This window comes from Macaca thibetana, chromosome 17 (assembly GCF_024542745.1).
Source record: "Macaca thibetana thibetana isolate TM-01 chromosome 17, ASM2454274v1, whole genome shotgun sequence".
Lineage (NCBI taxonomy): Eukaryota > Metazoa > Chordata > Mammalia > Primates > Cercopithecidae > Macaca > Macaca thibetana.
This window is the reverse complement of record NC_065594.1, coordinates 20849440-20864511: the sequence shown is the minus strand read 5'-3', so window position 1 is coordinate 20864511 and position 15072 is coordinate 20849440. Positions and strand designations below refer to the sequence as shown.

General features: G+C 35.6%; 1 protein-coding gene across 8 annotated transcripts in view; it reads right to left on the bottom strand.

The window, feature by feature from the left end:
- DGKH (diacylglycerol kinase eta) overlaps positions 1-15072 on the bottom strand; it is a 202145-nt gene that overhangs the window by 18527 nt on the left and 168546 nt on the right. For all 8 annotated transcript variants that reach the window (XM_050766170.1, XM_050766169.1, XM_050766176.1 and 5 more), the window contains 7 exons: positions 12812-12929; positions 11686-11796; positions 11454-11550; positions 5285-5392; positions 2584-2697; positions 2191-2325; positions 861-1024 (listed from right to left, as the gene is read on the bottom strand). In XM_050766170.1, coding sequence (XP_050622127.1) covers positions 861-1024; positions 2191-2325; positions 2584-2697; positions 5285-5392; positions 11454-11550; positions 11686-11796; positions 12812-12929 — 847 coding nt within the window. The remainder of the gene's footprint in view (positions 1-860; positions 1025-2190; positions 2326-2583; positions 2698-5284; positions 5393-11453; positions 11551-11685; positions 11797-12811; positions 12930-15072) is intronic.

Below are 15072 nucleotides of genomic sequence, written 5' to 3'. Positions count from 1 at the left end.
ACCACTCAGGTTCAAGTGATCCTCCTGCCTCAGCCTCCCAAGAAGCTGGGACTGCAGGTGCCTACCACCACAGCCAGCAAATTTTTGTATTTTTAGAAGAGACAGGGTTTCACCATGTTGGCTAGGCTGGTCTCGAACTTCTGACCTCAAGTGATCCACCTGCCTCAGCCTCCCAAACTGTTGGGATTATAGGAGTGAGCCACTGTGCCTGGCTTTAAACCCATTTTTCTTTATAAATTACCCAGTCTGAGGTATTTCTTCATAGACATATGAAAATGGACTAATACAATGTGCTTATAGCACTCACCCCTAGAGTCTCATTTAATCCTCACACACCCTCGTGAAACAGCTCTTATTAACCCCATTTGGTAGATAAGACTCAAGTGAAGAGGAAGTAAGACACAGGCCTATGGTCCCTCCTCCCCTCTGAAGTTTTCCCTGGTCATAGTGATTTTTATTTGTTTAATACTCATAGGACTTGTGTTTTATCTCCTGTCTATTGAAATTAATTTATGTGTGGTCTCAAAATATCTCTAATATCTTGTCTGAAACTGCTTTTTGAAGTCTGTTTATTCTTTTTGCTCCTGACTCTCCCCTGGAACAAGATTAGTGTTTAGACTTCCCTCTCCATTCCATAAACATTTAATTAGTAATTAGAAGGCAACATGTCAGTGGGCAGTATAGTGTGAAGACTATATATAAAATGGAGAAATAAGCAATAATGGAAAGAGTGCTGTGCGAAGAAGAGTAATTGCATCTCTTTTTGATACCACTACTGAAACAATGTGTTAAGATTAAAAAACCAAAAATTAGCTGAGACCAGAGTTCCCGCAGCCTGAAAAGCCAGCAGAGCCCCCTACCTAGTAATGAGCTCCTCTGCAGCCTGGGAGCACAGCTGCATCTGCGACACCTCTTCCGTTGCTAAGTCAATGGCATGATGGATGTACAAATGGGTTCGGAGAACTGGTTTACCAGAATCACACTTCTGCTTATCTTCCCAAGATTTCAGAGTGCTCTCAAAGGCCTATTTAAAATCAATATTGTAATGAATTGTTAGTTTTGAACTCAGAGGTCCAAGTAAATGTGTACTTTAATAAAACTACAATTGCTTTTTCTCTAATGACTCCTCAAATAAATCACAAGTATAAAAAAGACATTTCAAAGTTTTCCAATGTACTGCAACACATGAAAAGTAGTGCAGTCAATGATCATGAATACATCATTTAAAAGCTAAAAAAGAGATTAGTTGAAGGCGGGATGATCACTTGAGGCCTGGAGTTGGAGACCAGCCTGGGCAACATAGTGAGACCTCATCTCTACAAAAAAGAATTTTTTTAAAAAAATTAGCTGGGCTGAGGTAGAAGGATTGCTTGAGCCCAGGAGTTTAAGGTTGTGGTGAGCTATGATCATACCACTGTACTTCAGCATGTGCAATGAAGCAGGACTGTTTCAAAACAAAAGCAAAAAAACAAATACACACAAAAAAGATTTCATGCTTCAATCTTTACTATTGCTTCAATTTATTCTTTAATGTTTACTATTTTATATATACTAGATGGGGCAAATATTAGCAGTCTTCTTTGATAAAGATTGACCTTAATTGAAAACACACATTCTGTGAAAAAGAAAATAATAGAGACAGTAAAAAAAAAAAAAAATCGATGATTGCCCGGAGTAAGGGTGAGGGAGGGAGGGAGGGATGAGTAGGTAGACCACAAGGAATTTTTAGGGCAGTGAAATAATTTTGTATGATACTGCAATGGTGAATACAAGTGATTATATCTTTGTCCAAACCCACAGATGTACAACTCAAAGAGTAATGGAAACTATGGACTTTAGTTAATAATAACCAATCAGTATTGACTCAGCAGTTTTAACAGATGTGCCACACTAATGCAAGATGTTAATAGGGGAATTTACATGTGTAGGGAAGAAGGGGGAGGAGGAAGTATATAGGAACATAATTTGAATTCTCTTTACTTTCTGCCCAATTTTTCTGTAAATCTAAAATGGCTCTAAAAAATAAACTCCTACTTAAATAAATAAATATTTGTTCATATTTCAAACCACCAAGACCTAAATGTCAGATTTAACAGACAATTTAAATGTTTTAGTTTTCTATTTTTTCATAACGATCTCAGAGTCTTTAAAAACCTGACAATATTCTAGAAGAATGTTTTTGTTACATACTCTGTCCCTTGTTAGCATTTGTGCTCTGTTTTTGTGCACAATTTTGATAATCCCTGGAGGCTGAACCCATGCTTCACCATCCACTTGCACTGGGACTCCTTCGTCACCAAATATAGTGATTTTTACTGTACGGCACTGAAATAAAACAAATTATTTTACAGTACGAATCATTTGGAGAAAATGACACTAAATCTATATGCAGGCTTGAGTATTAGACTATTCTATAGGATAGAATATTATGCTTTATCATTTATAAATGACATGGTAAAAACTGATAGGACAACGAAGTCTGAATATTATAGATGAATATCCAGTGTAGGAGTCATTTAGAATAGATTCCCTCAACCCTCCTTAGCCCAAGAAGTGCAGTCAGGTTTGATGAGAGAAACCAACCTGGGCTATTCGATGATGCTGCAGTTTAATGACCCTTGAAACTGCCATTTGCATGCTATCAAATATTGCTACAACTTCCAGGATCTTGTCATCAAATGACGGTGCAGCAAATATCTGAAAGGAAAAACTACATTGCACTTCTACTGAATGTTTAGGGGAAGAGCACATCGAGCAATGTAAACTGCTATATATATATATATTAATTTTAATATATTTAATAATATATTTAAGTAAATATTATTAGGAAATAATCCAATAAAAAAATCCCTGAAGATGACTTACAATAAACATAACTTTAAAAAGAGTTTTCAAACATACATGGATATACTACTCATACCTCTCATTAAGCTACTCTTTGGACCAGTTAACTAATATATTTCTAAATGATTCATCTTGGAATAAAACATGTTAAATACATGTTCATACGTAATTCAAATGTGTTAATAAGATGATACATGTAGGTTTTGAAAATCTAAAAAAAACTAGACAGGTGATACAGTTTCCTAGAAAGGTGACAGAGTTTCATAAGGTTAAAGTTAATGAAGATGCAAATTATGATCCAGTTCACTTGCTATGTTCTAAGGGAAATCTTGCAAGGTTTTACAAGCAATATACATATGTGCTTTATATTTTAATACAAAACTTTTGAGGGAACTTGAGAGTATGCAAATAGAAACCTCAGAGGATAAAAATTATGCAGACTTATTTTGTCTTTACATTAGATGCATTTTCACAAAATTAATTTACTCTAAAATTTTATATGTAGGCTGTATTACCTAATCATTTCTACTCTCTCTTTTACCATATCATAAATAATATGCATCTGAAACAATTTTCTGTATAAAGTAGTAAGCTAATTAAAACTTTCACTGAAAATATCAGGACACAAAGTTGCTAACAGTGATGATTTCTTGTAATTTTTTTTATTATACTGCCTGAATTTAAACCCTGTCTCTGCTAGTACTAACTGGAAACTATGCCTTAGATTCTTCAGTGGTAAAAATCAAATAAGCAATGTGGATATTAAATAATGAATGTGAAGCTCTTAGAACATTGTCGGACTACCTAGTAGGTGTTCAAGGAATGTTGGCTTTATTTATCTTAATCTCACTGATTTCTCCCCTTCAAAATACTTAACAGTGACAAGCAGACAAAAGATGTTCTTATACTCAAATAGGACTGGAATATATTTATGTTATGAAAATTACAAATACTTTCCAATTGATCTTATACTTTAATCTCTACCTGTCCATTTAAGATCTTTGAGAAAAATAGATCAGTAGGAACCATTATATCGTTATATCATAAACTGAAAATCAATGGATGTGACTCTTCAAATAAAGACTGTGATCACACTTCTCATTTTTACTGATATATACATACTTTGATAATTGTGCCCTCTCTTTCATTCTTTTCACAACAATTACATTTGTAAGGTTGTGTTTTCTTCTTTTTTAATATAGAAAAGTATGAAAAGAAAAACAAAAATAGCCCTAAACCTGATCGGCCAAATGAGCCCTCTTGATATTTCTGAAAATAAAAAAATATATACACACGCAAGTTTAGAAAATTAAAAGTACTGAGGCTGGATGCAGTGGCTCATCCCTGTAATCCTAGCACTTTGGGAGGCTGAGGTGGGTGGATCACCTGAGGTCAGGAGTTCGAGACCACCCTGGCCAACATAGTGAAACTAAATGCAAAAATTAGCCAGGCGTAGTGGTGCATGCCTGTAGTCCCAGCTACCCAGGAGGCTGAGGCAGGGGAACTGTCTCAACCTGGGAGGTGGAGGTTGCAGTGAGCCGAGATTGTGCCACTGCACTCCAGCCTGAGCGACAGAGTGAGACTATGTCTCAAAAAAAAAAAAAAGAAAGAAAGAAAATTAAAAGTACCAAAAGGTATTGTTGTAGACAGAATAATGTCCCCTCTCTGCCCCCTAAAATGTCCATGCCCTAATCCCCCAAACCCGTGAATCTGTTACCTTACATAGCAAAAGGAACTTTGCAGATGGGATTAAATAAACAGCCTTGAGATGGGGATGATCCTGGGTGATCTAGGCGGGCCCAATGTAATCACAGTGGTCATTAAAAGTGGAAGAGGGAGCAGCAGAGATCAGAGAGATGCCATGTGAGAAGGATTCAACCTGCCTTTGCTGGCTTTGAAGATGGAGGGGAATGTGGGCAGCCTCTAGATGCTCCAAAGACAAGGAAGTAGGGTCTCCCCTAGAGCCTCCGGAAGGCAACAGCCCAGCTGACACCTTGATTTTAGCCCAGTAAGACTGTGCCAGTCTCCCATCATATACAACTGTAAGATGATAAATGTGTGCGAGGTGGCTAAATTTGTGTTAACTTGTTATAGCAGCGATAGAAAACAGATGCAGGTATAAAATTAAAAAGTAAAATCTTCCCTTCCTTATTTCATAAATCTACTTTCCAAAAGCAGATCCTTTAATGTTCTTCCAGAAAACTGTGACATCCATCCCAAGATATAGATATCTGTATCTTCAACATGAGAAAAGTTAGAGGACATCCACAAGAGACTGTTACAATAAAATCCTAAATAAATCTATTCCATGCCTCATTTTCCCAATGCAAAATACTTAACATGAAATTAAATTACTATTCAATAGCACATTTAAAAAAGCCAATTATTCCAGTGATATAATTATTTTTGAGGAAACCAACTATTTACTCCCATTACTTACATCATCCTCTTTAGTTCCACCCCAAAAGTTAGTGCCTCCAGCATAGCTGGGAATGTTCAACACAGCTATGCCTTGCAAGCTGGGAAGAGGAATATATTGCCCATCACACTGTAAGGTAAAAAAAAAAAAAAAGTAGAGATTTGATAAAAAGAGCAGAACCACTAGTTTGGAAGATACTAAAACACTAAAGATGAAGGACAATGGAGCAGAGTGTGTTGGTAATGCCTGCTCTCTACACATTACCAAATCATTTATCTTACTTTTTAATTTAAAAAAATTGAAGTATAAATAACTATAGCAGAAGTTATTACAGAAAACTGATTTTTTAAAAAATGTTTTACCTCTTTCCTCCAAAACCAGACAGTCCTTTTCTCGAGTCATTTTCGGGCCTCTTATGTACTTGCACCTGCATTGTGGTCCTCTATGTACTTATTTTAGGCATCTTTTTGAAAGCAGGATGGGTAAGAGCAAGTTGATCCTAACCATCTCACTTAGCCCTTCTCACAGTCCCTCATACATTGCTGGGGCTCTACAACCACCTGGGGACTGATGAAACTCAAAGCTGAGTACTTCAAGTAGTTAGAACCAAAGTCAAGCAAAAATATATGCATCTCGGAAAGCTCCTTGCAGTCCTTACTTTCTCATTAATCACTTAAATGAAAAGTAAATTACCATGTAAATGGCAAAAAAGGATATGGCTGGTGAAGGGATGTGAATACATTTTTACTGAGTAGAAGCAGAACTGTTACCTTCTCTCATAAATGTTGTTTCTTAAATTAATTTCAATTAATGCTGTTTATTCTATTAACTCTTAAATAAAGCCTAGTTGGCTATTAAGGAGACAATCAGTTATGCAACTAATTTTTTAAACATTACTCAAGAAAATGATCATAATTATGTTACACACGTTTTATGAGGATCATACTTATTATTTTAATTAACATTTAAACCAAACCACTTGACATTTTTCTAAGTGAACATTTAAATCCAGTGGAAATGTTTAAGCCTTCATTTTAAAAGAGAAGAGCTTGCAGATGTCACACCTACAATGGATGCTATATTTTCATTAAATAATTCTTATATTAAAAATAATTAACATAGCTTCTTAAAAATTACATTTTAATGCCCAGTAAAAATGATTTCCCAACAGAAAGAAATAAACTGTATTTCTGAGACTGTGACAGAATAATTTGTTCTAGGGTAGAAACCAAGGTGAGGGGAAGAATTTCTGTAATGGGACATCTTATTGAAAAGAGCATTAAGTCCCACTGGTCTGGGATGGTTTGGGTTTAAGGAAGATGGAAGGAAAAGGTCTCAATGTCAAGAGTACCAATATTTTCTTTAATGTCTATTCAGTAGTGAGGTTCTGATTCCCCACGTAAACTGGTGAAAATCCAGGGCAGAGACCAGCAAACATCTGGAAATTGTTACAGCTGGTCCAAGATGACCTCGTAAGAGACTTCTCTGCTCTGTGAATCTGAGGATGGGGAAGAATAAGAGCTTAGTGGGGGCGTATAGGAGGTTAATCTCATCCCCAAGTACTGCAAAAAACGTTCACCATCAGAATCACATAGAAGCTTGTGTTTGCTAATTCAGCCAAAGTTAGTTCTTGGGAAGACCTCAGGGTTACTGGCTTATTGGAATGGTGTAATGGATGAAGGCCAGGATTGGCTGATTTACCTTCACGGGCATTTTTCACAATTCCTATTTTTCTTTTTCATGAAAACACAGTGTTAACCATTAGCAGGTTTAGCTTTTCACATTCAAAGGTCCATGCACCCGTGGGTGTGTCTGGCACATAATTGGTGCTCAATGCATATTTGTTCAATGAATAAATATGAAATACTTAACAGAATAATAAACTTTTTCTCAACTCAATACATTAAACAGATATCTTTATGTGCTTTAGAAAAAGCTGCTTTAAATCATGACTAACAAAGAAAATGGGGAAAAATACTATCTGTAAATATAAAAGAAATATTTTAAAAAGATTTTCCAAATGGATGCACTTTATTTGCAAACATGGTATGGAAAACAATGAACATTTTCAGAAGGAAGTCCCAAGTGTAGTGCTGAACTGAACATGCATATATTAAGCCACACACCTAAATCTAACTGATTAATGCCCATTTCATAGAGTCTTATAGGAAAAATATGAGGAATACAGATTCAACAAATTAACAAATTCACATGATTCAAAAGTTTCTTAAATCCAGGAAAAACTTCAGGAGTGTTAAACTTTTAAAAAATATTTCCAATAGCCCCAAATATCCATTATTTTTATTTATTATTTTTGAGAGATGGGGTCTTGCTCTGTCGCCCAGGCTGGCAAGTAGTGGTGCCATCATAGCTTACTGCAGTCATGAACTCCTGGGCTCAAACCATCCTCCTGCCTCAGGCTTCCAAGTAGCTGGGATTACAGAGCTGGCCGCCTAGCCATCCCATGTTTCTGTTTGTGGTTCACGATGTTGCAAAATGCTACAAAACTGCAGCTATATATTTTTTCTTATTAGTGTCTGTTTTCTCTGCTCCTTTCACTGGACAATCTGATATGGAGGGAAGATGGTGGAGCTGGATTGAATTCTGTCACTTAGTATTTGGGTAAGTCCCTTAAGCTTTCAGAGCTTTGCTTTGCTCATCTGTAAAATGGGCTAACAATTCTTAGCACACAGTGAGGCCAATGAGATAAGGTAAAGAAAAGCACCTAGAACACACGTGGAAAGTCAGTAAATTTCCTTCTTCAGTTATAATTACAAATTGTCTTATGGAAAAAACACTGGATTTGAAATGTTGGCTCTTCCAGTTATCAGCTGTTTGAAATTAAGCAATGCCTTTACTCTTTTGAACTGAATAATACCTACCCTCATGAGTTGTTAAGAATTAAAGGTGATATGTAGAAGGCATATAGTAAACTTCATTCAAAATGATTTAAAAAGTAGTTACAACTAGTTATTACGGAAATGAATTAAAGATAGAAATTACTATTAACATAATAAACTAAATTTATTTTGTTTTTTAAAAAGATACAGATTATGGGAAGATTTGAAATAACTAAAAATGTGAATTAGACAACTATTTGTTCTCAATCACATATTTCATTATAGCCTACAGATGAAGGCTATTTTTTAAAGTTATTTGTTTTTCTTCACGTATTTTAGTACTTACAGGATTTGAAGCAATATATAATTATTATTTCAGTTAACAAATAGAACAGGCTGCTTGACCCATGTAAATTAGGTATATTATGGGCAAAAAAATCATCCTTCTTATGAAAAATGTTTGAAATTTTAATACAATTCTTCCATTTACATGTGAAAGGTATTTCTACTCTAAAAGTAGCAAAATATGATACTGTGATGTTATTTCACATTTCTGGAATTCCCAGCATTGTCAAAAGGATTCTGAATCTCACTCCAGATTTCTCAAAGTTGGGTATATATCAGAATCATTGATAATGTGGCTTGGGAAACAAAGTTTGTATTTGTACAGTTCTTTTCTATTTACACTGTGATTTACAGTACCTTAGGCTCATTTATTTATGGTTTGCACAAAATCATTATTTTATCAATTTCGTGTATAGGGAAACCAAAGTCAAAGTCTTTGTTCTGCACAAATTTAAAGTTAGGACATGAAGTCAATCTTGTTCCATATCCACAACAGAATAGGGGAAGGAAAACTTAGCTGAGGAAAAAGGTAAGAGTAAAAAGCAAAAAGGAGGGCCACTGGTGAAGGCATCTCTCTGAAAAGAGCCTCCCAAAGTGTGGGTCTCTCTTTTCCACCTTTATCCCGAGTGAACCATCATCAGATATATGACTCTTTAGACAACAGGCCTTCCCCCGTCCTTAGAAGTAGAACGTATCTTTTTGATTTACTTTATTATTACGGATTTTTTGTTAACTATGGCAAAGAATGCTCTACTTTTTCTACTTTATTTTTATGTATATTAATATGTTTTCATTTATCTTGTTTTACTCATTTTATTTACCTTTTTTATCATTTAACATATACATCTACATTAAGTGTTCTTAACTTAAGGTTCAGAAACCAGGAGTCCATGGATAGATTCAGGCGATTTATTAACTTCCTGGTAAAAATCCGTATCTTTATGTTCACTAACCTCTGAAGTTTAGCATTGCCCTCAATTATAAATGTAGGGGGAAAAAGGCATTAGTAACACATGTGATTCCATCATCAATAGAAATGAGACATTTTTATATTACATTATAGATGTTTCAGATATCTTGTAATATAAGTTCATCATTACTTTGAAGTTATGGTATTTATTAGGCATGCCATTAGATTTTTATTTGATACGGTAATGATGAAACACATATATTATTCTTTAGAAACATAAAAATATGTTGTTAATTTATTTTAATATTATTGGTAAGTCTTCTTTTGTAAGTCTGTATTTCATATAGTGCATTTGAAAACAATATTTTCAGAAGGGGTCTCTATTTTCACCAGAATGCCAAAGGTGTCTACAACTCAAAAAAGATTAAGAACCTTTTAAAAAGAAGAGTACAAAGCAGCTGTGGAAATAAGATATCTTGTTCAAAATTTGGACCACCAGTAGAAGAGGTTACTAATCCTATTTCTGAAGAGCTGAGGCTCTTCCAGGAACTAAGACCATCCAGTCACTCAGATCCAGCTAGTTTTTCAACCCTTAAAGATAGCTGGCTATGCTTGATCACAGCACTTAATGAATTATGCTGAAGTGATCACTTAGCCATCCATTTCCCCCTCAAAACAGGGCCAGTACTGTGCTAAACACTGGAGATAGCAAAGATAAAAACAACCTCCTATGTGTCCTTGAGTGTGGCCAGGCCGGGCGCGGTGGGGCACACCCGTAATCCCAGCACTTTGGAAGGCCGAGGTGGGTGGACCACGAGGTCAAGAGATGGAAACCATCCTGGCAAACATGGTGAAAACCCATCTACACTAAAAACACAAAAATTAGCTGGGAGTGGTGGTGCATGCCTGTAGTTCCAGCTACTTGGAAGGCTGAGGCAGGAGAATCGCTTGAACCCAGAAGGCGGAGGTTGCAGTGAGCCAAGATCATGCTGTGACAGAGCGAGACTCCATCAAAAAAAAAAAAAAAAAAAAAGTGTGGCCAACCAGGGTATATGAAGAAGAAAACGAATGATTACATGATTAGTAGGGTACCTAAGCTGACCTGGGCCTGGGGTGTCAAGGATAGCATTTACAAAATGTAAACCTTCCTGATTTTGTACCTTTTTATCCAGTAAGTCTATCTTAAATCTTAGAAGCAATAATAAATCAAACCAGCTGATCATACAGCTGTATGTTTAGAGTGAAAAGCATAATAGGCTCATCTTGACTAGGAAATATAGTTGATAAAGAATGAGCTACAGACACCTCATTAGTCAACACTGCAGTGTTTGGATAATACCCCAAATAATAATGCTCTGTTTATTTTGTTGAGTTGTAGACTTAAGATTTTATAATTCTGTATATGTATGATATGCTTTAATTAAAAATATATGGTTATAAAAAGATACAAAATAGGGAAGACATGCCCATCAGCATCAACAGTGAGTCCTGGATCAAAGGTAAAAGAAAATAAAATTCACAGAAATTAATATTCTTTTCAGAGCCATATCCCCAGCCTTGTTGTTTGTGTTGTTGGAAGAGATAAAATAACTTTTTCTGTCCTTAATTTCCTATTTAAATTAGTTAAAAACAGTAAAGCATTTAAATGCTCAAAATCTCTTTTAATTTTACTTGTCGTTAGCAATAATTGGAGCAAAAAATAAATGTACATTTAAATTAAAAGATTCTATTTACTTCAAATGTTATTTTCAGGGATTTGCGAAACTTTGGTTATTACAGAATTGGGTCAGAATTTGGAAGCTTAAATCCATTAAAAACCCTCTCCTATAAATGTGCTCCCTTGGCTCCACTTTTACATGGGGCACCACAACTCCAGAGTAGCCCCAATTTCAGGAACTAATGATGATGATAATTAAGTGTGTCATTCATATCCTGTGTATATACTTCCTTTAGTACAAAGTTGATAATCACATTCATTTTTCCCTTGTATATTTATTTAATCGCTAATCAAAATGCATTTAGGTCAAATTAGCTCCAAGATGATTTTTTTTTAAGTAAGATAATATGAGATATCTTTACTTGAAGATGAACTTACCTCAAGTTGAACCCTTTGTTCTAAATTCTTGTACGATCTCTGTAATAACTCCCGGGTTCCAAGCACTCCATACCACATCAAGTTTTTAGTTCGGCTCCTGAAAATAGATATTGGCAGGTAATTTCAGGACATTTTATTTATTTACTCCTTAAAGGCAAAGCAAGCAAAAGAGATAATAAATGAAGAAAAAATTACCTTTATGTAATAGCATTATTACTTTTACTAAAATTACCTGCATTTTTCAGGGTGCTCCTCTCTTTTATTATTAAATTCTAATGAAATTTTTGCATCTAATCCAATCCCAAAGTAATTGTTCATGACACATTTTTCTGAATATCCATCTCTATGATCATAGGGAAAAGTACATCAAAGTCAATTTCAGATTCATTACAACAATTACAATTTGTACACAAGACAGTACTTAAAACCATTTAAGCTTCCATTCCTTATAGCAGATTGTAAAACTTAGCACTAATCACTTCCTATTCCTGTGTCATGTCTACAACCACAGGACATGTGTTCAATTTCTGGTACATGTGACATAAAGGGATGGTGAGCAAGGCAAAACAGACACACAATTATGGTGTGATTTTCTCTAACTGTAACAAAATCTTAGTTCTATTTCTTTTTTTTTATTATTATCTTAGTTCTATTTCTACATAAGTTCCTCACTACACAGAAAAATGCAGATGATTATGGGAAGGCCTTACAGTCAGGTGCCAATTCTCTCTCTCTTTTTTTTTTGTTTATCGTTAGAAAGTCTCCTCCACTTCTACGCTTAATAATGGACAAATATTTATTGAGCAAAAAAGTACTAGATCCAATCCATTCTTCTAGGTGTTTCGGAACGTTTAAAATATGGTACTGTCCTTGAGGAATGTCATTACAGAAATGATATAACAAAAGCAAAATTTAAAAAGGAAGTAAAAGAAAGTATATCTTGAGCTGCCAAAGAATTGTAGGAGTCTTAAGAAGGGAAGAGATCAGCGTGGGCCAAAAGATTCCCAAAATAAGTAAACCCAGAAGCTGGCGTGGAAAGATGACAGATCTGGCAAGACTGAGAAGAAAGGAGGTAAAGGGAATAGCATCAGTTCTATTTATTGGTCCCTTCCTTTGCCAGAGGGTTGCTCTCAGAGAGAACGGGCCGGCTGGAAAAGGACCTACCTCAGGGACAGACCATGGAGACCACTGAATTTTAAAGGTCTCCATGTGCTTGGCATGATCAACTTTTGTAATTTTCTGATCATCCTTTTTATACATGGGACCCTATTTATTGTAATACGTGTAAAATGTGACAATTCATGTTGAAAAGAAACAAGAAGAACCCAAACAAAATATTTGCAAAAGCATTTTCTTACACGGAATCTGGATCCGGGTCAATAAACGGCATGGCGCCGAAAGGATCAATGTTTGCTAGTAACATTTTGTTGATAATTGAACTCCCAGCAATAGAGGCAGCCAGTCCTGCTCTTAAACCTGGACAGAAAAACAAATACAGATGGGATCGCGTGTTAAGAAAAAAACAGAGAAAGAACCAGTCCATGCAGGCCTAATGTCAAATATCTTACTTTTAAAAGCATGGTTTTCAGTGCCTACTCTTCTCATTAATCAAAATTAAGAACAATGACATTTGTGAATACAAGGCATTCGACATTTCCAAGGATCTATATATATAAAGAATTAAGGAGAGGAGGACCTAAATAGGAATGGCTTTGTGACACTTTTCCATTTACCATCCCAATAATTCTATAACAAATAATTCTATAACAAATACATGTTACTTCCTTTGTTATAGCAAAGATGGTATTAAGTCTGTAAGGAATTTACAATAAAGGTGGAATTACCCAAAATGTCATGGAGTTATCACTTCAATATTCTCAAACCATAGATAATGATACTCAATTTAAAATACTAAGAGATGTATTAAGGTGAAGACTCACTGTTAGTTTTAAGAATAAGTAGTAAAGTATTAAAGTAGGTATCTGTGAATTTTAGAAGAATATAGTATTAAATATAAAAAATAAAGCCTCTATCTTACTTCAAATTTATTTCACCATGCTTTCCAACTAGTTTTCTAACTGTTACAGTATTCAAAGCTAATGAATTTTATGATCTACTCAACCCAATATGAAAGCTAGAAGCACTAAAGTCTGGAGAGGAGACAAACTAATAGGGACCTACAAGAACAAGGGAAACACGAGGAAATTAGAAAAACAAGTTCCTTCTTTTTCTTTTTATCTTCTTTAGAGATGAGTCTCACTCTGTTACCTAGGCTGGAGTGCAATGGTGGGATCACAGCTCACTGCAGCCTCGATCTCCCAGGGTTCAAGCAATCCTCCCACCACAGTCTCCCAAGTAGCTGGGACTACAGGCATGTGCCACCATGCCCAGCAAGTCCTTTCTTTAGCAAACATTCCTTTCCTCAGCACTATGCTCTTCTTAGGGAATTATTATCATTCATTATTTTAATGTTTAGGCGATTATCAAATACAATGAATTTTGTTCTTTCGTTTAATGACATAGTTTTGAATATACTGTGGCATACTTCTTTATGCCAATTTCCTTTATGTCTAAACAAGTAAATGAATGAAGAAAACAATAAATTTAGTAAGCATAAAGAACAGTTTGGAGAGGTGAGAGCCACACTCCAGCTGCCCCAGAGGAAAGTGTTAATAATATCTTCCTTCCTTCCTTCCTCCCTCCCTTTTTTTTTTTTTTTTTTTTTTTGACAGAGTCCCACTCTGTCGCCCAGGCTGGAGTATAGTAGCATGATCTTGGATCACTGCAACCTCTGCCTCCCGGGTTCAAGGGATTCTCCTGCCTCAGCCTCCCAAGTGGCTAGGATTAAAGGAGTGTGCCAGCATGCCTGGCTAATTTTTGTATTTTTAGTAGAAACGGGGTTTCACCATGTTAGCCAAGTCTCAAACTCCTGACCTCAGGTGATCTGCCTGCCTTGGCCTCCCAAAGTGCTGGGATTACAGCCGTGAGCCACCGTGCCCAGCCAACCCAAGTGTTAATATTATCTAAGATGTTTTAGGGTTAGCCATATTCTTCAACTTTATTCCAGAGGGGTTATCCCAAGGTTCCTAGTTGGAATAGGAACACAGCTTCTAAATCTGAAGGCCTTTCCAGAACCAGTTTGTTCCAGACTGATCTTTCTTTTTCTCTTTTAATATTTCTATTCTGATACAATTGATATATTATAAAATTAACCCTTTTAAAGTTTTTAGATAATTCAGTTGTTTGTATTATATACACAAAGTTGTGCAACCATCACTATTAATTCTAAAACCTTTTCGTTTCCCTGCAAAGTAATGGTGCACCCACTAGCTGTTATTTTCCATTCCATCGATCACCTCACCTCCAGTTCCTTGGGAACCACGATCTACTTTCATGCTTATTCTGCGCATTTCATACAAACGCAGTCATATTACATTTGGCTTCTAGGTTCACTTTCCATAGTGTTTCTATATAGCATGTATCAGTGCTCCATTCTTTCTAATGGGTAGGTAATATTCCATGGTGTGAATATATCACTTTTGTTTATCCATTCAACTGATGGATGTTTGGGTTGCTTCCACTTTGGGACTATTGTGAATCCTGCTATAAATAGTCACGT